At 38.5% G+C, this 24170-nt stretch overlaps 1 protein-coding gene across 1 annotated transcript in view; it reads right to left on the reverse strand.

The window, feature by feature from the left end:
- Positions 1 to 24170, reverse strand: part of dlg2 (discs, large homolog 2 (Drosophila)) — a 199361-nt gene that overhangs the window by 88874 nt on the left and 86317 nt on the right. Inside the window, exon 7 of the mRNA XM_053332042.1 lies at positions 11223 to 11387. Within this exon, the coding sequence (XP_053188017.1) occupies positions 11223 to 11387 (165 nt within the window). The remainder of the gene's footprint in view (positions 1 to 11222; positions 11388 to 24170) is intronic.

Consider the following 24170-nt stretch of genomic DNA (forward strand, 5'->3'; position numbering starts at 1 on the left):
AATGTTGAGGAGGCAGGTTGAGAATGATGTTACCATCGCTACTTGTAGTGTAGGCAGAATTTCTGAAAATGTGCTTATTTAAAGTGGTGGAGGCATTTTGTGAATATTTATAATTTACAACATTTCTAGGGGTATTAAGGGGTGCTGAATCCAAATCTGCTGTATATGAAGCTCAAAAATGCCCCCAAATGCCTCAAAATTTGACAAAATCCAACATGGCCACCACCGCCAGGTTGAAATCTATTTTTCAGTGTATCTTTTTGACTAAACAAGGTAAAAACATGAGTTAAATGTGCTTTAATAGGTTTTCCTACATGAGCAATCCGATGGCATATTCAGATTTGAGATGTAATGTGAAGAAATTGCTTAGATATTGCAAAAATAGTTGTCTAGTGAATAACTACTCAGCGATTCTTTTCATTATTAAAATATATTTGTTATCATCAGGCTTCTTTTACTTTGTATTTAGTTTTGAGGTCAAATGTGCTGTAATGGAACCTTGGTCATTCCCAATATCGTCCGAAAGGTTTGGAGAGTGAGTGTGTGTGTGTGTGTGTAAGTAAGTGTAGCCCAGAGAAAAGTGCTTAAGTGTGGGTACAGAGGTGAGGATGGAGGGAGAGGATGGTGGAGGTCCTGACAGTGTGTAAAAATGTCCTCATGGCTGGTGGAAGATAGAGTACCAGGGGTAGTTTTGGGGGGGGTGTGCCTGGTTGCTCTGTGTTGAGCAACCAAGTCAAGTCAAGTCAAGTCAAGTTTATTTATAAAGCACATTTAAAAACAACCTCAGTTGAACCAAAGTGCTGTACAGATATTAAAATACAATATAATCACACACAATATAATAATAAATAAAAACAATAAATGAATAGTAAGAGCTCAGTTTAAAAAAACTAAAATTAGAATAAAACAAATAAAAAGTAAAATAAATAAAATAAATAAAAAAGTAGGAAGCCAAGGATTCTCGCCTAGCTGGGATTGAACGCCAAGGAAAAAAGATATGTTTTTAGTAGTGTTTTAAAATGCTCTACAGGCTGTGCAGCTCTAACGTGGAAAGGTAGGCTGTTCCACAGCTTGGGGGCTGCCACTGAGAAGGCTCTGTCCCCCCGAGTAGAGAGTCTGGACCGAGGTACAGCCAAGAGCAGCTGGTTTGTTGACCTAAGTGCTCTAGATGTACTGTGAGGCTGTATAAGCTCTGATAAATAAGATGGTGTCAGACCATTAAAACACTTAAAAACAATCAATAAAACCTTGAACTGGATCCTAAAGTGAACAGGCAGCCAGTGCAAGGATGCAAGGACAGGACTGATGTGGTCGCGCCGTTTCTTTCCAGTCAGCAGGCGGGCGGCTGCATTCTGGACTACCTGTAAACGGCGCAGTGCTGACTGGTCGAGACCAACAAACAAAGAGTTACAGTAGTCTAACCGTGAGGTAACAAAGGTGTGAATGACTTTCTCCAGATCAGGTGCCTGGTTCTCCAGAACCAGGCACCAATTAGACAATGACACAATGTTGTGCAGTTGGTGTGAGGCTGCAGTTATGTATTAGTCATGGGGAAATAATGACATAACATACTTCAAGGTGCAGCTGCTCACACATCATAAAACTAATCAATTAGAGATCAATATCATACAATATCAATACCAATTGTTATGTAAGTGTTTCTGTGTGTTTATCTCTTAAAAAATGCAATAAACAAAGTTTTTTTTTTAAATGCAGTAAATCTACTCACAAACTAGTAAAACACATTTTTAGATTCCTGAATCAGAAGGTGAATAATGAACAGATGCCTGAGCTGAAGCTTGACTGTTCTTTGTTTTCACAGAGCTCTTCTGCTGCACTCTGTGCTACTCTGGATGTGGAATTCAGAGTAGCAGAGAGCTCAGGGCAAATATTTGAATGAACATCTGCCTGTGCCGTGCAGCACCATCCTTTATACAGGTGCAGACACCAAACCTGAGTTTGGGGAAGAAGGAAAAAAAAGACAAAAACAAAACAACAGCCACAAAAAACCTAAATAACAAAGGCATCTCTCAAAAAGCCAACCTCTCCTATTGACTTAGTGCCAGGAACACTGGTTCAGTGTCAACAAACAAGAAATAAATCCATAAAGAAGCAGGAAGATAAAACACTATCTACCTCCTCATATAGAACATGTTTTCTATGTATTGCTAGAGCTGGAATCATATGAAAGTTTTCTGAAAGTAGATTCAGAGTGATGGTGAAGTTGCTTGATTGTCACATCATTCTGTCCTCATAATAATCAAACAGTTTCAAGGACATTAGTCACTTACACATTTGTTTTGCAGCCCAGCAACTACATTCATCACCATCTTTTTCACTCTGATATGATTTTCATCCATCCATTCTTTTTCCACCACTTATCCAGGACCGAGTCAGGGTGGCATCAGACTGAGTCCAGCTCCTCCTGTGGGATCCCAAGCCGTTCCCAGGCCAGGAGAGATATTCAATCCCTCCAGCGTGTTCTGGGTCTGTTCCTGAGTCTCCTACTAGTTGGACATGTCTGGAACAGCTCCAGAGGGAGGCATCCAGGAGACATCCTAACAAGGTGTCTAAACCACCTTAGCTGGCTTCTTTTAATGCAAAGGAGCAGCGCCTCAACTCCAACATCTCCCCCCAGATATGATGTGGTTATGATACATTATATTTGTATCAAGATGCATTAGTGAAGTACACTTTTAGATTCAACATCTGTTTACTGCATTTAAAGTAAAGTCCATGATGCAGACTGATAAATGCACATATATCATGTTTCAGTGTAGACTCCTTTAAAATCATAATGTGTTCCTAAGCTGTTTGATTCATTTCAAACAAACTCTGGTGTGTTTGAGCGTGTAGTGCTGTTGCTTTAGTCTGCTGTCAAAGTTGTCAATCAAACTCCAGTAAGGACTAAACAACCACAGTTTGACTGAACCGGCGTGGTTCATTTGTGGAAGTGAAAGTGTGAAAGCACATGGACATATCTCATATCACATATCTACTATCATGGTGGGCATGATAGTAGATATGTGATTTTAGCATCAATTAAAGACTATTAAATCCTGATGCATGCAAATAATTTGGTAACCATGGTAACTTGTACATAACACAAGGTTGTTCCTAATCTATCAGAAAGTGAAAAGAGTTATTCATCCACTCCCAAGTTATCTAATAGTAAAATAAGATCTAGTTACAGTTGTGGCAAACAATGCTCATAATCCGTTATGTCTTGGTGACACCAGAAAACATGAAATTCACAATGAGCTACTAACCTTTACTCCAGTTTATGATGAAGCACTTCTCTATTGTTGCTGTAACACTGTGGTATTCTCTTCCTCCCCTCATTTGTTTCTCTCCCACCATTGAAACCTTCAAGAAAAACCTCAAAAGTGACTTTTACTTCCTAACTTTTAACTGAGTCTAATCTAACTGTCACTATGTACTTTATGACCATCTATCTTTATTACTGATGTTGTTGTCATTTTTTTGATTTCTTTTTTTTTCATTATGCTTTTTATTTTTTCCTCTGTTTGAAGCACTTCGGATCAAGTATGTTGTGTTTAAAGTGCTATATAAATAAAGTTGAAGTTGAAGTAGAACTTCCTCTGTTATAAAGGCAACCTAAGACATAAACTTGCTTTGAGTCTTTCTGTTAACCAGCTCCACACGCGACCATCATGAAGTGCATGTGTGCAGGTTCAGACTGAAAATGACTCTCCGAACCTCGTCATCGCACTGCTGGTGGCCTTGTTGTTTTCCACAGCTCCACTAACACTCAGTGGCTTGAAAATTCATTCTCAACCAATCTGAGAGCTTTCACGAGGCAATCAGGGCCTCCCATTGAGTAGATGAGGAGAGAGAGGGAAGGAATTATAAGAACAGGCACTGGATTACAGGAAGTCATCTTTTCCCCATGGGGTAAAAGTTTGCACTCTGACAGTATTGTTAATCCAAACCGAGCATAAACTGCTGCTTCTGCTTTCATTAAACTGTTTATTACTCCCTAACATCACTCTGTCTGAGAGAAGCAATTGCTGCCAAAAAATGCATGTGTTTTTACAAGCTGTTATTACCATGAAAACAGACTGGCGATCGATAAACAACGCACCAGTTAGAATCAATAATGTCTTTTTGGAGTCACTTTCCAATCTGTGGTGCTTGATTTGGCCAGAGAGGGAGGGGAGAGGAGGGGGGTTACGCTTCCTCTACTCATAGACAAACCATAATTCTTACCTCCCTGCTGCCTTTACAATTACACAGGCTGTATTAAAGCAATTTTTCATTCAAAAGTCCCAAAGGCTGAGAGGAAACAAATAGGCTGAGCACAGAATTCACAGTCCTGTTCATGAGTCCTGCACACACACACACACACACACACACACACACACACACACACACACACACACACACTCGTCCCCCCTCGCTCTGTCTCTCCCACACTCACATTAAGGGTTGAGTCAGGTCCTCCTCTACAACCACAAGGGAAACAACCCACCTAGAAATTACACCCAGAGAAAGCCAGCAGTTATAAAAGCAGATGTAAAGGTGTGAGTACAGTATGCTGAAATTATATATTTTACAATTATGTTCTAGAAACTGATTTATCGATTTATTATACAATTTATTTGTTAGAAATTACCGAAACTGAAACAAGCGTTTATGTGCATGAAGGCAAAGGAAGTGGGTGAAAAATAAACTAAAGCTAGGCAGACGGCACTTTTATGGATTTGTAGCTCTACAAGTTTTACACAACTGTTTACACACTGAAATTGGAAATTGAAAAAATAGTCACTGGAAGTGGAAACTCATGTTCCAAATCCCTGAACCAAGTCTGCAAAAGCGCACGCACAATTTCTGCTTTACATTCAGTTTTCAACTCTCAACCACACTTCACATACTTCTCTACATTAGTCACAATGTTCGAAAAGAAAATCTCTTGTGTTTCTTTGGAAAGCCAAGCCAATCAAAATGCCACGCTTTATTTATCAATCAGCAACAGCCACTCTTCACACTAGCTGCTTCATTATTCACTTAGATATAAGAGCTGAAGTACTGTAAAAAGGCCACAGATGTGTTTTCCTGTTTTGGAGGAAAATGGGGGTGAATGGTGAGGCAAGAGCTGGAGGTTGAGGAGTGAGTCAGATAAGGAAGGTCTCAGATGAGATGAGGGCCACATTAGTTGATCATGTGCTCCACTATGCATTTAGTCTGAGGGAGACTGGACAGAGAGTTCAGCCCATCGCTGGTGACGCAGATGTGGCCAGACTGAAGTAGGAGGCAGGAAGCAGCCTAGTTCTTTCTTCTTAAATTTTACGTTTGTGTTTGTCGCTTTGTGGTTAGAGGTTTTTCAAAACTCAAATTTTTTTAAAAAACCTTAAAGTCCGTGTAAAGTAAGAATAAATATGTGTTCTGAGTTTGACATAGCACAGAAAAGTGTGTTGTTAACCACCCTGCCAAATTTGAATGATTAAAAAAATCGCCAAATATATGAAATTAGGCTTCAAAGTTGTGTAAAAATCAGCCTCTTTCTCTGCTCCCAAACGCTGTGGGAGCGCCCGTCGAGTTCGCTGAAACCCCGCCCTCTACCAAGTGTCACCTGTCAATCAAAGTCACCACCTCTACCAGAAACATGGACGCTACGTCTGAAAGCTTTCTGCTGCTAACTCAGCTGCTAGCTCGGTGGCTAACATGGCAGCTAGCTCGACAGCTAACTCAGCTAACTGGCTAACTGTAGACTGTAGTAGTAGTAGTGTGAGCTGAATGTATTTTACCTCTACAGCAGCAGGGGCGGGTTTATGCTAATCACTAAATCCTGAACACAGAAATCTTGAAACACAGTTTGTGAAGCCTAGCTCCACAATTCAAATCTAAATGGTTGAAATGCTTTTTACACATTTTTTAGAAATACATTCATGACCTATTTAATGTGTTTAGAAGAAAATGTCTGAATTCACTTTGTTGCCATACTGTTTTTGACATTTTACACGCAATACAAACACCCTAAATAACTCCTTTAAGTCTGACATTTTATAACTTCTCCTAAAGCACAATCTACAAAATTGAAAATATTTCCAAGTGATTGCAGCTGGTATACATGTTCAAGTTTATCATGAAACCTACTATTCTAATGTAATGTTCTAATGTTGCATCCTTCATTTTCAATAAATGAACAAATGCAACAAAATGTGATAGTGAATGTATTTTTACACCATAAACAAATAGTGTCAAACCAAAAGAAAATATGAATGCAAAATACATGAATTACATGAATTATACCTAAACCAGGTCAGAATATGAACAGTATGTAATGGTTAATATACCTGTCACAAATGTGGTATAGGGTTTCAAAATACAACACTGATTATTTTTTATTGCATTGCTTGTGTGTATGCAGATTTATAGAGTAGATACATATTATTGTAATAATCTTTTAAACCCAGCTATAGTGTAACACTGATCTACTGATAAGATATTTGTAGTACTGTGTGTATCAGTGTGTTTTTATGAGCCAAAGATTTAGAAAACATGTTAACAATTGTGAAATACTGTAATTTTCCTTTCAGCACAGCCAGAACCTGCAATTGGATTCTCACACTGTATGAATCAGCTGATCAGCCACAACATAAGCTCACAATGAACGTAAGCAGTGGACCTCTGTCCGTTTGTCCACTGACAAATCCAGTAAGGTTTACCCAGACAAGACGACTCCATCCTCAACAACACAGACAGAGGAGAGAGCAGACAGCATCTCTACTGTGAACGCACACAGAGATCTGGAGTCACAGATGGCTGGAAGATGTGGAAAATGTAATCTGTCTGTTCTGCTGTGAAGTTCAGTTTTACATGACAGCAGGTCTCAGTCAGACTGCAGCTTTAAACACAACATGGCAGATATACTCAGTAATATTAAACCAAGCTCACTACAGTTTAAAATGAATCTTTTGACAGCAGCCAAGCGGGAAATCAGACCTGAGCAACATTTCTGACTTGCCAGAAATCCAACTGTCGATGATCGATTAGGTGATTGATCAGGTGTCATGAGCATAGATGACAACTAATTGTGGAGAAATTCACCAAGATTCTGAAAGTAGTTGTTTCAGGTTTCAAATCAGATGAATCTATTTAGTGTGTGCTGGGTTTTAAACAGATCATTTTAAATCCAAGTGACTTACTTATGAAAACTAAAACCTGCAGTCTACCTGTCTGGCTCACACATTTGTCCTCTAAAGCTTCCTCTCCAAAGGTTTTCCTGTAAAGTAAAACTGAGCAGTAAATCTCACAGTGTCTCATCAACTGTGCTTAAATCAATCTGAGTTATGGAGCTTTTAATTACGTTTGTATGTCCTGAGGAAGAGATAAACCTGAACAAAATCATCTCCTATTCATCAAATACAACCAGCGTTGCACAGTGAGGATGTTTCTGATGGACATTTTATCTGGGCTGATGCAACACATCACAGGAGTCAGACACACACTCTCAAATATCATCATTATTGCAGTTACTTTAACAAAAGTAGGAAGAGACAATCAGTCGGAGCATCTTCTTTCTGCTGTAACTGTCTGACCATTTCCTCCACTTACTATTACAGTGATGACTCGTGTCCTTTATTCAACACACTCTGCTTTTGGAACTTTTTAAATCCAATTATTAATGGGCCTCACTTCTCTTCTTCTCAGTCACCAACCTTGAGATTTCTTGACAAAATGGAGGCAGCACATTCATTATGTAGAACCTGCTCTCCTTTAAAAATGGACATTTTGCACCTGCACTATATTCAATTAAACAATTTATTAATAATCAGTTAAAACACACCAGTACACAGCAGAGCAGGCTGCAGGTAAAGGTATCTAAATATGATCCTGTATGTATTGATGTATTATTATTCAGGTGTAGGTTATAATCACATGACAATATATACATGATTATTAACAGAGATAGATTAACACCAGATCACAGTAACACCACAACAAGCATATCGGATTTGCTAGCAAGGAAATGGATCACAAACACACACATGGGGTGGGGGGGTGTGGGGGGGGGGGGGGGTAATTTAACAGAGTGCAGGAATGACAAATAAAGGGCAGCGACCCACAAGAAAAAGAAAGACTGCTTCTTCAGGCAATGGATTGAAGACAACACCAAAACAAAGTCCATGCATCATCAAAGAGGACATCAATCTTCTGAGTACAAGGACCCAGAAATGAGGGGAGAGTTTCAAATCATATCAAAAAGTAGAGGGGATGAAGATCAACATCCCCCCCCCCCAGAGGTCAAATCAAAATAAAATAAAATAAAACTTGCCATGTAGTTTGCTGTGGTCACACCCGGGTATGCAAGATCAAAACGGGTAACCAGTGCAGGCTGCAGGTAAGAAATGAAAGACAAGATCACTAGCCAGTATACTTATAATAAAAAGAGAGAGAGAGAGAGAGAGAGAGAGAGAGAGAGAGAGAGAGAGAGAGAGAGAGAGAGAGAGAGAGAGAGAGAGAGAGAGAGAGAAAGAGAAAGAGAGAGAGAGAGAGAGAGAGAGAGAGAGAGAGAGAGAGAGAGAGAGAAGGGAGCCTAATGCATCAGGATAAAAAAGCATTAGTAATGGTTTACCCAGTCATGTGTTGAGTGGAAAGAGGAGGGAAAAATGTTCAAAGGAGTAAAAATTGGATGAGGATGAGAGGGGAGGGGATAACTCTGGCTTCCTGCATTAATTCTTTAAACCAGCTGAACATGTGCAAAACCAAAACCATAAACCAATCACACTCAAACTGATTCCTGGAAGAAGAAGAAGAAGAAGAAGAAGAAGAAGAAGAAGAAGAAGAAGCAGAAGGAGAAGAACAAGAAGACGAAGAAGAAGAAGAAGAAGAACAAGAACAAGAAGACGAAGAAGAAGAAGAAGAAGAAGAAGAAGAAGAAGAAGAAGAACAAGAAGACGAAGAAGAAGAAGAAGAAGAAGAAGAAGAAGAAGAAGAAGAAGAAGAACAAGAAGACGAAGAAGAAGAAGAGAATAGAAGATTTGAAATGACAGTTTTATTTGTGTTCACAGATCATCAATAAAGTGAAAGCTACATTTGCTGAATCACTCTCATCTGTCAACACTTTAGGACCTTTGCAAACTTGACTTGAACATTTCCCTGCAGATAATCAACACCCATACAGGTGCAGAGACAGCAACATCTGTCACCACCTGCTCATTCGGCACCTAAAGATGAAAATCTACAGCGCAACATAACTGACCCAACGGTTGTTTGAAGGTTGTTTGAGCCCTAACTCAGCTGTGTGTTACATTTCCATAAATAATAAGCACATTAACTTTGAGATGTTCAAATGAAGATCATACACAAAGAAGGGCATCAGTGAAATATTTGGCATGCCTCTGCTGCTTATTACTGTACCTTTATTTTATAATGTTGAACAGTGGATCAGTGTCATGGATTACATCACACTGCTTTATGACACTGAACAGAAAGAACTAAAGTGTATACAGATCCTGACTATAGAGTAAAAATATCACACTTCTATTCTAACTAAAATACACGTCATCATCATCATCAAACAACAATACTATAAGATGAAGAGAAACACTGTGTCCAATCATGTTTCATCATATTGGGATTGTGCTGTTGATTTGCAGCAGGCCAGGCCAAATGTCTTCACTACATCATGTGACACAATGTCCAATCAATGAGGTTCTCACCAATCACATTTACTGCACAATAACTTCATTTGTTATGTAGCACATGTAGCATTCAGAGCCCGTGCTCATGGATTACAGTCAATAAAAGTTCAAATATGTTTTGATACTGATCCTAAAGCTCTTCAAGAAGGTACTGAGCTAAGTCTAAGTCCCCTTATTTAACATTTAAAGCAGCATATTAGCACTTATAATAGTCTATACTGTAGTTAGAACTAGAAGCAGATTTAAAGACATCCCTTAGTGTTTATCCATGTACTTGTTAACACTCGTCACTTATCTTATGAGGATAACTGTGTATTATTGTCATATATGATCTGCTGATATTACCAGTATTTATTTATGGTTGCCCACAGGAGGAGTTATATGCACATTAATAAAACACATCTATCTGCTTATAGCTGTAGTGTGTTATGAACTAGTCAAGAACTGCTTAAAAATTGTTTATAAATTCAATCATTTGTGCAATAATGGGACAACTTGAGCATCACTCCTTTCAAGCTGCTTTTACATTATTTAAAACTTACTGTCTATTTTCTTTTTTTTTTTAAATATTCAGGTACAGCACAGCAAATTTCATTGTACTTCTTGTGCTATGACAATAAAGTCTATTCTATTCTGAATGTTAGATAGGAGGACTTGACGTAAAGTGTTAGATTTTCATTCCAGAATAACAAATGAATATCTATATCAGTTAATTTGATATCAAATAATGTCATTAATGCAAAAAACTGAAAAGGCAAAGATTGTTGTATTAGTAACTATGAATCACAATCTTGAGACTTATATCATCCTTTAAATTCTCTGTTGAGTTAAAGAGTGAGTAGTTTGCTGCCTGAGCTGTCACACTACACTATTTCTGTCACACTACAGTTTCTCTTCATTTCCAACACTGCCCTCTGCTGGCTAACACCTCAACACAAACAACCACCAAACAACAAACTTCATCTGCCAGCTCAAACACCATCTGATCATTCACACAAAACTAGGTGTGAAAATTAATTCAGAGAAGCCTGTTCTATGTAGATGACTCCTCTTATCACAGCTAACTTTATATTCTATATGTAGGCATGCTGTTAGAGGCTGGAGTCCGGGTCAGGACACACACTGGCACTGCATGAATCAGAACAATGTGGGGGGAGCCAGATTATTGCCACCAATTTGTGTCTGTGTGGATCAGCACATTAAAGTAAAGCACATCAGGGAAAATAAAGGGGAGATTTAGAAAAGAAGGAAACTGCTTTGTATAATTCAGATCTCACAGCAGCAGAATGCACATGTTGTATGAATCTACTGCCTACTCACCTGTTTGTGTTACATACACAAAGCCAGTAGTATGATTTTATAGAAAGTGTACTCTAATAGGAATAGTAGTGACTGCGATCAGATTTGAACTACACAGAGAAACAAAGCAGGGGACAGACTGAGAGGACATGAAGGTAAGTCATTTATGGAGCTGAATTAGGGATGAAATCATGGTTCCTATGCTGGGTGTAAAACCCCACAGAGGGGATGAGAGAGAGAGGCTGCGGTGCTGACCTTCAGAGGAGAGATGTGGGAATGGGACACGTAGCCGTGCACATTCTCGATCTCAGACAGGTTCTTCTCGGACACGTGCACGAGCTCAGGGGCACGCACCTCGTTGGTGAGCCGCGGGAATCCCTGGTCAAGAGGTGGTGAGTCATCCTCTTGGTAATGGTACTGCTGAGAGATGAGAAGGAAACAGAGAAAAAGAAAAAAGAGGAGATTGACAGAACAGATGAGATCAAAATACAGACTGTGTTAGTACTGTCAGAGATGGTAAGTATATACACTGCTACATTATATAGGCAAAGTCATATCCATCAGTTTGAAGGTGACATAACTGTAACATATACTGATTATTGAACAATAATGTTTTTAATTACATTTGTATGTTTATTTGACAAACAATGAATGTCAACATGGCAGAAGTATAAAACAGCTCTAGGAAACTAGATTTACACTACAAAGCAGTTAGGGTTAATTAGACTTGCATTAGATGCATTCCATTATTTATGCATGTGAAATGTTTATTATACACTGACATGATCTCAAATAAAAACCAGCAGTTTCTAAATGACAATACATGTTAAAAGTTCCACTAGCTTATTTTTAATTGTTTTCATTTGAAGTCAGAATTTCAGACTTTGATGCAAGTGCGGTTTATTGTTTTTGTATTTTGTATGTTGCATCAAATATAAGCTGTGGCCTGAAAGATTTTGGAGTTAAATGAACACTGTCAGTGTCAATAAAGTTTTAAATAATAAACTTTTGAAGTTTAAATCAGATTGTAACATGTCTCTGATGTTGTGTCTGCCCCTGTACACTCAGTTGGTACATGTATATGTAATATAATGTACACAAGCATTACAACACATATGAAAACATATTTCATACTATAATGCTATTACTATTACCTATTAACAATTTCCATTTAAAGTTAATATGAAGAGAAATTTCACTTTATAACAGTTACATTAAATGACACATCTGTCTCAGTTTGGGTGTGAGGGACACTTTTAGTTCAAATTCCTGCCAATACACAACTTCACAGTTAGGCAACAACAACAGATTATATTAGCATGCAAACTCAAAATGGTACTGTTTAATGATAAAGATAGAGATAGAGATGGTCAGTAATGGCTCTAAATACAGCTGTGACCTGCTGAAACAGGATGGAGTCAAAACAGAATCAATCACAAGTCAAATTCCTCCTTTTATTTTCTGATTGCATGAGTGGTGAAAACTGAGAAATGAATCACAACTCATTAATACTGCAATGACACAAATACAATGAGATTGTAGCATGTGTCGTCATGTGGTTGATCGACAGGATGACTCTGTATGCAACTGGAATGATGGGGTGGGGGGAAAAATAACAAAACAAACAAAAACAAAAAACGAGCCCCTTCCTCCCCTCTCTCACCCAGGGAGCGCTCATCAAGGCAGGGGTCATGCAGGGTGGGGGCTGGCCATTGTGGGTTGACCCCTGTACTGCTGGTGGCCTGTTCTGGAGAGAACAACAGGACCGTATGTAACCACCAAGAGTAAACACAGCAGGTGTAACTAAACACATGACAGTCCATACACAGTCAGTCCTGTCTAAGATCACAAACACACAAGCAGCACATCCATACAGAGCTACACCACAGCAGGAGGAAACTCATTTGTGTGTGTGTGTGTGTGTGTGTGTGTGTGTGTGTGTGTGTTTGTGTGTGTATTCTCTATTAACACAGATATCAGTACATGCAAGAGACAGATGTGATTCTGGTCATTACAAAGTGAAACACACACAAACGCAGCAGCAGTGACAGATGGACGGAGACGAGGACAGAAAGAGAGACCATCATCATCATCATCATCATCATCATGTGATCTCATGGCATGGTTAAACACCCAGGTCACACTCAATACAGTTAACTGAAGCATTACATCATTCTTAGAATAAAAATAAGTGGATATACTTTTTCTCTATAGGAGGACAACAGAGAAATAGTCATATCTATATGAATAATATGTATAAATTGAGCAGATTAAAGGATTATTACGCTTTAAATTGAAATGTGAATTTGGAGATGGACCCTGGTGTCAAGACAACATTTGACTAAATCATCAACCAAAAGAGGTAGATCCCCCCCACACACACACACCTTCTCAAAATCAATCTCTCTACACTGAAAATGACTGAACAGTAATTAGTAGATACAACAGACTCAGAGAACAAGGGTTACACAAACAGTGAGCGAGCTGCGTAGCATCACTGATTTGCAAACCAATTGCAACGCTTGAGTGATCAGAGTTATTCTAGATGATGCCTTAAGGCAGGGATGTAAAGAGATGCATTCTAATGTTGGGAGGACACAGCTCTGAGCCAGTGATATATCACCTATCAAGATCTCTATAAATAGATGTGCATTCTGTCATTCTCATGCATGACTTTCCTGATGTATAATGCAGCAGATATCATGGAAATGAGCACTAGATTCTTAAGAGAAAGTCACCATTATTTGGTCATTATACTACAGTTTTATTTCAACAAACACAAGTAAATGACATAAGCCCCTGCACAGAACAAACAGGTACACATGAAAGATTAAAAACAGTCAAATATAAGCTCCATGGACGCTTGTGATGCGTTTAAGTGCTGATGGATAGCTCTGTCAATCCAAGACTTCACAATCAGTTGTGGGATTCATGAGCTACACTATGCTGTCAGAAGACTAACAGTAAACAGGTTTCCCTTTTACAAATAATCAAGGTGGAGTGTGCAAATGAACATACAGTGTAACTTATATATGGACATTGTGACTGGTTTGAAATAGAGTGACTGACTTTTTAGAGGTTACTTTATATGTTGCGCTTTTGTCACCTCACACTTCATCTCATGGACATCTGTCTTTAACAAAAATGAACAAAGCCTACAAACACACACAAACATGTAGCTACAAAATATAATAACAGTAATAATGTGAAGTAATAGAGTACATTGAAGGAGAGAAAAATAAATAAATACACCAGTGTCCTTTCCTGACCTCAAGTTTTGTTTGTAGTTGTCAATTATTTTTAATATTCCATCCATTCTGACTTTCACATGTAGGAAATGTACATCCTCAAGTCTATTACACAAAGCACATTACCACATGCTACAATCTCCATCTTACATTGTTAGAGATCAGTTAGTGTATATTATAACATATAAAACTAAAATACATCAAATAAAAGAGAGAGAGAGAGAGAGAGAGAGAGAGAGAGAGAGAGAGAGAGAGAGAGAGAGAGAGAGAGAGAGAGAGAGAGAGAGAGAGAGAGAGAGAGAGAGACGCCCTGGATGTCCTGCTCTCTATTTCCACATTATGTCTTTTTCCTCTTTTTAAAGAAAAAATAATTTAATTTAATTAAAAAAAATGAAAATATGACTTACTAAGTCTAAGGGACCATCTAAACTCTGTTTTGCTACAATTAAAATAGTCATTAAAGGTTGCCATATTTTGTAACATTTCTCTTCTTGTTTTTTCAGAGAGAATCTAATTTTCTTTGAATCCAAGTGCTTCATTACATCCATCATCAGCTAGTAGACATCTTTCATCTCTAACAAGCCAACACGAGTAGCAGTAATGATGCTAATAATGCTAATCCAGAGTACAAAATGTTAAACAGGCTGTGAGAAATGAAGTGTCCCCCAAACCGTCAACAGGCAGCACAGAAGCAGAAGCCCTCCTCACACAAGTCACTGTATGCTGTTTACCATCCAAATATACCAAACACTACATCAGTACCAGTGGTGCTATGGTTGTACAGAAACACAGAGCAGATACCTGCAGTGTAGAGAGGTCCAACTTCACTTCTAACAAACTGCAGCAGATCAGCTTTAAACACATATCAAAGTGATCCTTTAAACATCCATACACAGTAACAGTGGGAGCAGGTGTTTCTACCTCATCAGTTTCTATGGTGAACATCCAGGACTGGGATTCTTACAGCTCTCAGCTTGTGATTTGTGCTGTTTATGGCCCTATAAAAACACCTTGAGATGCTCTCCTCATTACATCTCATTCATTCTGATTTGTTTTCCAAAAACCTGCGTGCACACACATCTCACAGTGACATCACCCCTGAAAACCTGCCTATAAATACTGTGTTAAGATATTCATTGGGAGGCCAGCTGACATGTCAAAGCATGGTACCTAACATACAGATACAGACAAGCCTCAAAGTCAAATGTATTAAACTGACTAATATCTAAAAACATGAGAGTGCTCAGTGGCATGTTGTAAAATATGAAGTACAGAAAAGAAAAGAAAGAGTGAACACTCTGCTTCTAGTGTTCATAAAGATGAATGCAGGAAATTGAAGCATGTGTTGTGTGCATGTGGTGCACATGCACTCAAAGTCTTTGTGCTACTGCTATTTTGGGGCTGTAATAAGCCACAGGTAGGAGTTTCATTCAAGATGAAGTTGTTCAACATTCTCTGTAATTACTGCTCTCCAAAAGCTATCATCAGTAGAAAGCAGGAGATGAAGTGTTTGCAAGCTGTTTCACACTGACAATGCAATGATGTATGACATGCAGCTTCCTTTTCTTTTATCAATACATCCATCACCACCATCCTTCTTCTAAAAACATATGAGCTGTGCAACTTCTTTTCATTATTAATGAATGTGTTGATTATTTACTTGATTAATCATTAAGTTTATAAAATGTTTTAAAATGGTGAGAAATATTGTCCACATAAACTACAGTCATCATCTGTCCCAACCAACAGCCACAAGCTAAATATATCTACTACTGTATGACACAATGCTGAAGAAACCAGAACATATTCATATTTCAGAAGCTAGAATCAAAAAATTTGGATTTTTTTCTTAAAGTATACTCAAAATGATTAATCAATTATCAAGACTAATTTTCTGTCTATTGATGAATTCTTGCAGCTCTAAAGCTCACCACCTTTTATACAAACATGCATACATACATTGTACAATTGTTTTGGAGGACTTTCTATTCCATGAGAAGAGTTCATTCATCGCTACATTACTGTTCAGATTTAGGCTAAACTTAATCCTGATTCCAACTTTTATCTGCAACATCATTCTAAGGCAACATCTCATAATGTGAGAAGCAACAAACTAAGAACAAATGTCTCAAAACAAGAAAAATGAACATCTACTCAGACAGCAGCACACTGTGCACTGACTCGCTCCAAGCTGTCCACTCAGGAGACGAGGACATGATGAGACCAGCAGCAATAATCTGTCTGCTTTAGGGCTGTATAGGCTGTTCCCAAACACAGATGCTGTTTCCACCGGGGGGGTTGCTACAGGGGGAAGGAGGCAGGTGTCCACAGCTACTACTGCTGTTTGGCTTACCATAGCAAAATGAATGTGAGAGAGCACAAGCACACCACAACTGAAATGATGTGATCTTCTTATATAGTCACAAGTCCAAGGAATATGATTCACTGTGTCATTGCTCTGATCTCTGCTGAAACATCAGGGAATATATATATATGGCCTCATTCCACCATAATGTATATGTTCCCATATACTGTATACTATAGTTAGCTGAATTAGTTTAGCCCATGCATTATGAATGGCAGTCAGCATTGGCATCTAAAGAGCAGTGTAATCCCCTGACTCCACTGTGGTCAGATTAATAACAGGCTCCCTCTGACTCTTTACCTTTTATACCTGTAACCTAGCAACGGCTGCCAGAGAGGATACACATATTAGCACATACAGTTACCAGTTTTCGCCTCCTGGTTATAAAGATCTATGAAGAGTCAACCATGGAAACTACACAAGCAAGAGATGAATTTACTCTAAGGTTATATTTGCTGCTTTGTTGGAATATGCTTTTTTCTTGAATACACTTTTTTCAAAGTTGTATCAAATCATATAAGCTGAGGCATACTGGTAATAATACAGCTATAATGTTACCAGTCACTGGTCTACAACCACATCACCTACCACCATGCTTTCTACAGTCAGCCTAAATACTATTTATGTACATTTTGTTTTAATAAAATCTGTTTTCACTGAAACGTCCTCTATAAATGTAAACTTTTTACAGTGTTTCTTTCACATGAAGCTGTCAATCATTCAACCTAAAGTTTCTGGTAATGAGTAGATATGTTCATGTCTTCATGTGCATCACAATAAATAAAGTTGATGGTTAATGTTTTCTAAAACTACACTTATCTTGTGTTGTGCTATTCTTTAACATTCACATTAGGGCTTAGTATCAGAACTTGATACATGTTAAGGTATTGACCAAAATAAATTGATACTGAGTAGTATTGAAAAGTCTCTCATCAAACAATACCTGCAATACATCCTTTTTGCTCCAAGAGCTAGACAACATGACTATTTGTATGGACTTGCTCACAGCCAATCAACACTAGTGTTCTACGATTAATACATATTAATTATTTGAAGACTTTCAAAATGCATTTGTGTAATAATCTACTCATTTATATGTGGAGGAGTGGTGAATAAAGTACTCTATTGGTATCAGTTTCACTTTATAAGTAATTGGATTAGTACTGGTATCACCATTTTAAACAATACCCAGCCCTAGTTCACATACACTCCATCAGTATCTTTCACTCAAGATACAGATACTGACAAGATCTTCAACAATACTTACATTAACATGGACCAAAGCTGAGGATCATGTTGTTTTTTTCTGTATTTACCGTCACTAGCTGATGTGAGGCCATAATAAAGCAAGAAGTAGCCTGCAGTGGCACTGCTATAATGAGGTGAAAGGTTATTAGTGCTAAGCAGGTAGACAGAGAGAGGCTTCAAGCTAAAGAGTGTATACTGTACCAGTCCAAAGCCATTTGACCTGAAGCCTGAGAGAAGCCCAGTGACCTACTATATATGAGAAGCACAACTGTGCTGTGTGCTGGGGAAAATCACTCATGCTGTGGTTACACAACCATATTAGAGCATTGTTTGGTGTGTATGAAGCCTGGAATAAAAAGAATGGACTTTCTTCACCAGCAGTTACTTTGTTCCTTAAATGACATTCTTTGCTGACATTTACTGAGTAGAAGAGAAATCAGTGGGGTAAACTATATGACAGGAGTCATGGAATATATAGAGAAAGCACCATAACTGGAGCATAAAGCAATCCCAGTACATCACTGGTTTCACTGGTAGTATTGTCACACATGTAGCTTAAAACTGAGGCAGTAAGCATAATTACTGGGTTACCTAATGTACATGAGCTCTTCTGTAGATTTTGTGCTTAAAGTGAAGATAAGTCAAGAGAAAATCATGTGGAAAACTAAATAAATTGTTTAACCTTTATACTGTTCAGGGTCAATTTCACCCATTTTTGTGAGAGCTGTACCCTACACACTTTTCTTTTAGCCAAACTTTTCCTAATGTGACCCACAGTGTTCAAAATTGGAATAAAATACAGCTTGTTTTAATTTTTGTACAGCTGATACACATTTGTATACATGCAAATGTCTTCAGCATATACTGATCTGATTGTGTTTTGATAGATCCTGTGCTGTGCATAACTAAACACCTTATCTGATCTGGATTTAAGTTTGGATGCCACTGAGGCCCCAGAACCATCATGTTCACCACACATGTCAAATGCATATTTTAGGGTTTTTATACTATTTCTAAAGCTGGAATAAAATAAGTGTATAAACAAGTGAAACTGACAGCACGAAACAAGAGTACATTATACTGCCTCCCCCAAGCTACTTTCACAGTTTGTTGTATACATCAGTAAAACTAAGTCATGGCACTGAGGCATGATGAATCCCATGTGAATGTAGTGGAGCACAGCTTCCAGAAGTGATGTATACTTTAACGATGAGTGACTAATGCTACAGGGAGAGATGGAGGAGGAGGGCATCTGACCGCTGGATGAAGCCTGAGAAAATGTGCATGTGAAACTAAGCAAAAGCAAGGCGGGTACAACAATGAGACTTATCAGAGTAACACACAGGAATCCTTTTTAAACTCTGCAAGGTTCAATTCCACAGCTATCAAAAAGCACTGTGATTCATTTGATCATCTTTTGTTCACAGAGGCAATAAAAGCTGCCTGTTGAGGCTATAGGTTTGCAGATTTGACCAGTCAAACTATTTCATACAGAAATAAGAAGAAATCAAACTACAAACTCAAACACTCAGTCGTCATGTCGACTGTTGCATGAATTTACATCATCAGCTACAAACTCAAAAACTGTGCACTGTAACACTCTGATGGAGTGTAGTTATATATACGCATCATACATATACATGCATGCATGCATCACAAGAGTAGCATCTGCACCCATTTCACTCCCAGTTGGATCTTTATCAGGTCAAAATGTAAATACTAATAACTATCATCATATAATATTAATAACTGAAAAAGTAAACAATGAAAACTAAAAAAAATCTTCTTAAGGATATCAGTGGCTATATGTATGATACTACATGTATGTTATTGTATATTAATGGGTTTGATTCCCAGCTCCTTCAGTCCACACGTGGATGTGTCTTAACCCCACATTGCTGTATGAATGTGTGTGAATGGGTGAATGTAGTGTAAAAGCACTTTGAGTGGTCAAAATATTATAAAAGTGCTATATAAATACAGTCCATTTACCTTTTAACGGAAAAATATTACATGGAGAATGTTTTTTTTCATGTAATTTACACTATTTTGCTATATTAATGGTATAATTGATATATTATATGTATTAGTCTCTTTACTATTGCTCTTTGTGAGTGATTGCATTTTTGGGTACTTGTTGATGGTGTTGGGGTGTGTATCATGCTGGGCTGGGTGGATGGGTTAACCACAGCTGTTTATCAGACATTATTCTTTTCATTGAGTTCATCCCTGAGGCTGCATGTGCGTGTTTATTCAATTGCAGCCACGTGCTGTTGTACTCCAGCAGCATGTACCTCCATCAATACAGAAACTATTATTCATATTTCACACAGTCTGATCAAACCAGGCTGTTCTGTTCTGTCTGAACTGAACACCTGAAAACACAGAAGAAATCTAACATTAGTGACTCTATGCAAAGTTTGCTTTTGTTCTATTTGGGGGGTGGGGGGGAAGTTGATTTGCATTCAAGTAATATTCATCATGTTTTCTGCATGGAGTTGCAATGATTAGCGTTGAATGAAACAGTGCTATTTTTATACTTTGCTGTGCGTCGTGCTCCTGCAGCAGAGCTCCTCTCAATGTGAAGCTTTATAATATGCTGTGGCTGTCAGCTGTGGATGAGCTGTGTGCAAAGCGTAATCGCTCACGTGTGGTGTTGTCATGCTCTGCTGAGAGGAGCCCTCCTCTCTGACGTTCACTACAGCCCCCCCATCCAGCACAATCAACATGAGATGGAAATGTGGGGTGGCATGGCCGAGGGCAGATTCAGAGACTCTGTGCAGATTTAGTGTGGAATCTCCTAGCAGTTGTGTTCACTGACCTCTTTCTGTGGCTTTATATACCTACAGTTAGACTCTCTTCCCCCATTATCTGCAACAGCCCTAATTCCTGCAGACAGTAGGAGGGAGAGCTGAGCTTTGAGGAAAAAGAAAGAGCACCTGCCCTCTGCTTTTCCTGCTTTTACAGTCAAACATACACTTTTTCTACTGTCATCTTTCTTATATACAGTCTATGACTGTCATCTAGTTTTTCTAGGGTTATTTTTTGAGTTCAGTGTGTCGTGCTCCTTTTAGGTGAGTGCAAGATTTAGGACACATAATGTCTGTGTTTTCCCTCCAGTCAGTGTTGAATATGATTCAGTCTTATTTATGGGATTACATTAAATAATCCTATACTATCAACAATCTAAGAGAATGAGCTTTCTCTGGTTTCTCACTCACACACACAGAGACTGATGTCAAAAGACTGAGAATTAGATGTAAGAGAAGCAGCTATTACAGTTATGTACTGTGCATCAGTCATTCTGTTGAGAAAGCAACATAAAAGCTTCCACTGGCTGCATTTAATGTGCACCAATTTAAAATCAGACTTTTTTTGGAGACTGTCCAAAAGACAATTTATGTATATGAACATTCAGTAAGAGGTTAGAGAAGTAAATGAACAGACGTGACCCAACAACTCATCTCAGCACACATCCAAAAACAGAAGCAGTAACATAAAAACACACTGTACCATTTCCCTCAAACTGAGCAGAAAAACACTCATTCATTCATTTTAGAAGCAGAGGAAGGAAGCAGAAGGCAAAGAAGCACTTTTGCTAATGATACATAAATCCTCTTGTATTTTATTGTGAGGCTGAGTCAGAGACAGAGAAGAACACAGTTTAGGTCTGAGTGACCTCAGAGGACAGTTCGACTGTTTAAGCTGTATTACTGTCAGAGGAACAAACACGCTCCATGTGATTCAAAGCTAACATCATCAAGTACAGGAAGCTCTAATGACAAACAATAGTTAAAGCACAGGAGCTACATGTGGTCATTTATGTAATTACTGTTGAATAGCACCTGTTGGAAGCTCCATCCATGAAGAACTCACTGAAGCTGAATATCTGGTTTAAATACATGATCATGCAAAATCACTGTACAAAAGCTGTGTGGAGCGGATTATTTCTTGTATAACTACACATCAGATATATTGTGTATGTGACCATGTTTATACACTGACATCATCTTTAGGACCTGACATCTCAAAGAAAAGCTTCATCCACCAAACCACTTTAGCTATACATGTCTGGGTGGTTTTTCGAGGTAATTATTTCTGTTTTTCGGAGTAATTTTTTTTTTCTGTTTTCCAGAGTAATTTATTTTTATGCTTGGTTTTTCGGGGTAATTTGTTTTCTGAGTTTAGAGGGCATTCAAAACATTGGACACATTCACTCTTTATTGAGAGCTCGATGTAATGGAAGACATGACCTGCTTGTTTACTTTAATCAACTTTTACTTTGATCTGGGTTTAAGACACTGGGAGATTGTCCTGTCTTTAAGTCATATAAATGGTATTACTATTAGTTTGTCAACCTTGTGCAGGCACCTGAAGACTTTGCGGTTGTTCAGAAGGAAAGCTCATTCAGATCTCCTGGACATAGGTTGGATAATTCAGAGAAAAAAATTACCACGAAAAACAGAAACATAATTACCCCGAAAAACAGAATGACTCCAAAAAACAGGGGAAAAAATAGCCAGAAAAACAGGAGAGAAAATTACTCAGAAAAATAGAAATAATTACCTTGAAAGATTACTCAGAAAAACTGGATTTTTTTTTAATTCAAGTGAATGCAATATGCTTCCATAGTGACATACTGTATACTTCTCTGTGTAAAATAAAAAAAGACATGTGATTTGAGTGCAGTAAAAGGTCAAATCCAGAAAATTGGGGGCAAAAATGCCACGAAACAAAAAGGCTGTTTAACTTGTATTACAGCACTTTGAATGCAGAGGAGTCATTCTGACCTGACACTACCATAAATAAAGGGATGCAGGAATATTACACTAGTAAATATGCCCTCATTAAGCACCACTAAGCATTAATACTGCTTCAAGGACTGCAGATGGAAAAACTGAAGTGCTGCATTGCATGTCAGGAAATAAAATAGATCGTTTTCTCACTTGTCAGCATATAGAAGAGCTTAACTAACACATAGACCTTTACTAGACTACAGGAGCCTCACACAACAATACAGGACTACTACTGTTACTGTCAACATGTCCTCGTACCTCTGAAGCAGACACAGCGCTCAGTAAACCTACCTTACATCCAAACATCAACGACAAAGTGCTGTTGGTGCAGGCAACTTTGCAGTGGCACAGCATGGGGGTGCACTCTGGGCTTTTGACTATGGGAGACATTCCTAGAAGAAAGCGGCGGCCGGGAAACGCACTCTGCTGTAAACGCACTCTGCTGTAGCGCCGAGCTTCAAGGCAGAAAAGACGAGAGGAGATAAGCTACAGTAGGACCAAACTAGAAAAAGCTAGAAAGAGGGTTCACGCTTCATGAGAGCGAGGTTTTGCATACGGGCTCTTGCTCACACGCATACACACGCATACACACACACACACACACACACACACACACACACACACACACACACACACACACACACACACACACACACACACACACACACACAGTCTTCACTATTTATTCCCCCTCTCTCTCTCTTCCTCTCTCTCTCTGCCACTAATGCCCACTGCCTCTATATCTCTCTCTATTCCTCTCTTTACACTCTTCCTCTCCATCCTCCTCCTCCTGTTAGCCGTTACTGTACAAGGATGAACTCATTAGTAGAATAATCTGCTTTATTATTTGCCCTTAACTGGTGCAAAATTGAGCTTGGAAAGACAAAAACCAAACCAAAACACAATTGTCAGATATGAAGTTTCATACAGTATATAATAAGTATGTACTATACTGCTGTGTACATATAGTAGCTTCTTTAAGTCATGATGTTGTGTGGTGCCCTCAGCTGGCCATACAGTCAACTGGCAGCTGGTCAAATTCCATCTACATCACATTCAGTGTTTTCCTAAACCTGAAATCCTTTCAAAAGTGTGTGTTCAAGTTGTGTAAAGAGTCAATTTACACATGTGTGACTGTATAAAAAATCAGAAGAATCATGAATGGATTATTCTTTTCAAGGTCACAGTTCACTGCTTTCATTTTGTCTTTCTTTGAATTAAATGTTTAGTGACATTTTATATGTTTTATATAATGGACAAATCTCATGTACAGACCTGAATCAACAATGAACTGGTCTAACAAGTTCTGTTTGACTATGTCTTGCTCCTCTGTGCTCCAATATGACCAAAAACTACATCACTGACATTACCCTGAACACACACACACACACACACACACACACTGTTGTTATTTTTCACTCAATCTCTCTCTCTCACACACACACACACACACACACACACACACACACACACACACACACACATACACACACACACACACACACACACACACACACACACACATACACACACACACACACACACA

This window comes from Scomber japonicus, chromosome 13, assembly GCF_027409825.1.
Source record: "Scomber japonicus isolate fScoJap1 chromosome 13, fScoJap1.pri, whole genome shotgun sequence".
Taxonomy (NCBI): domain Eukaryota; kingdom Metazoa; phylum Chordata; class Actinopteri; order Scombriformes; family Scombridae; genus Scomber; species Scomber japonicus.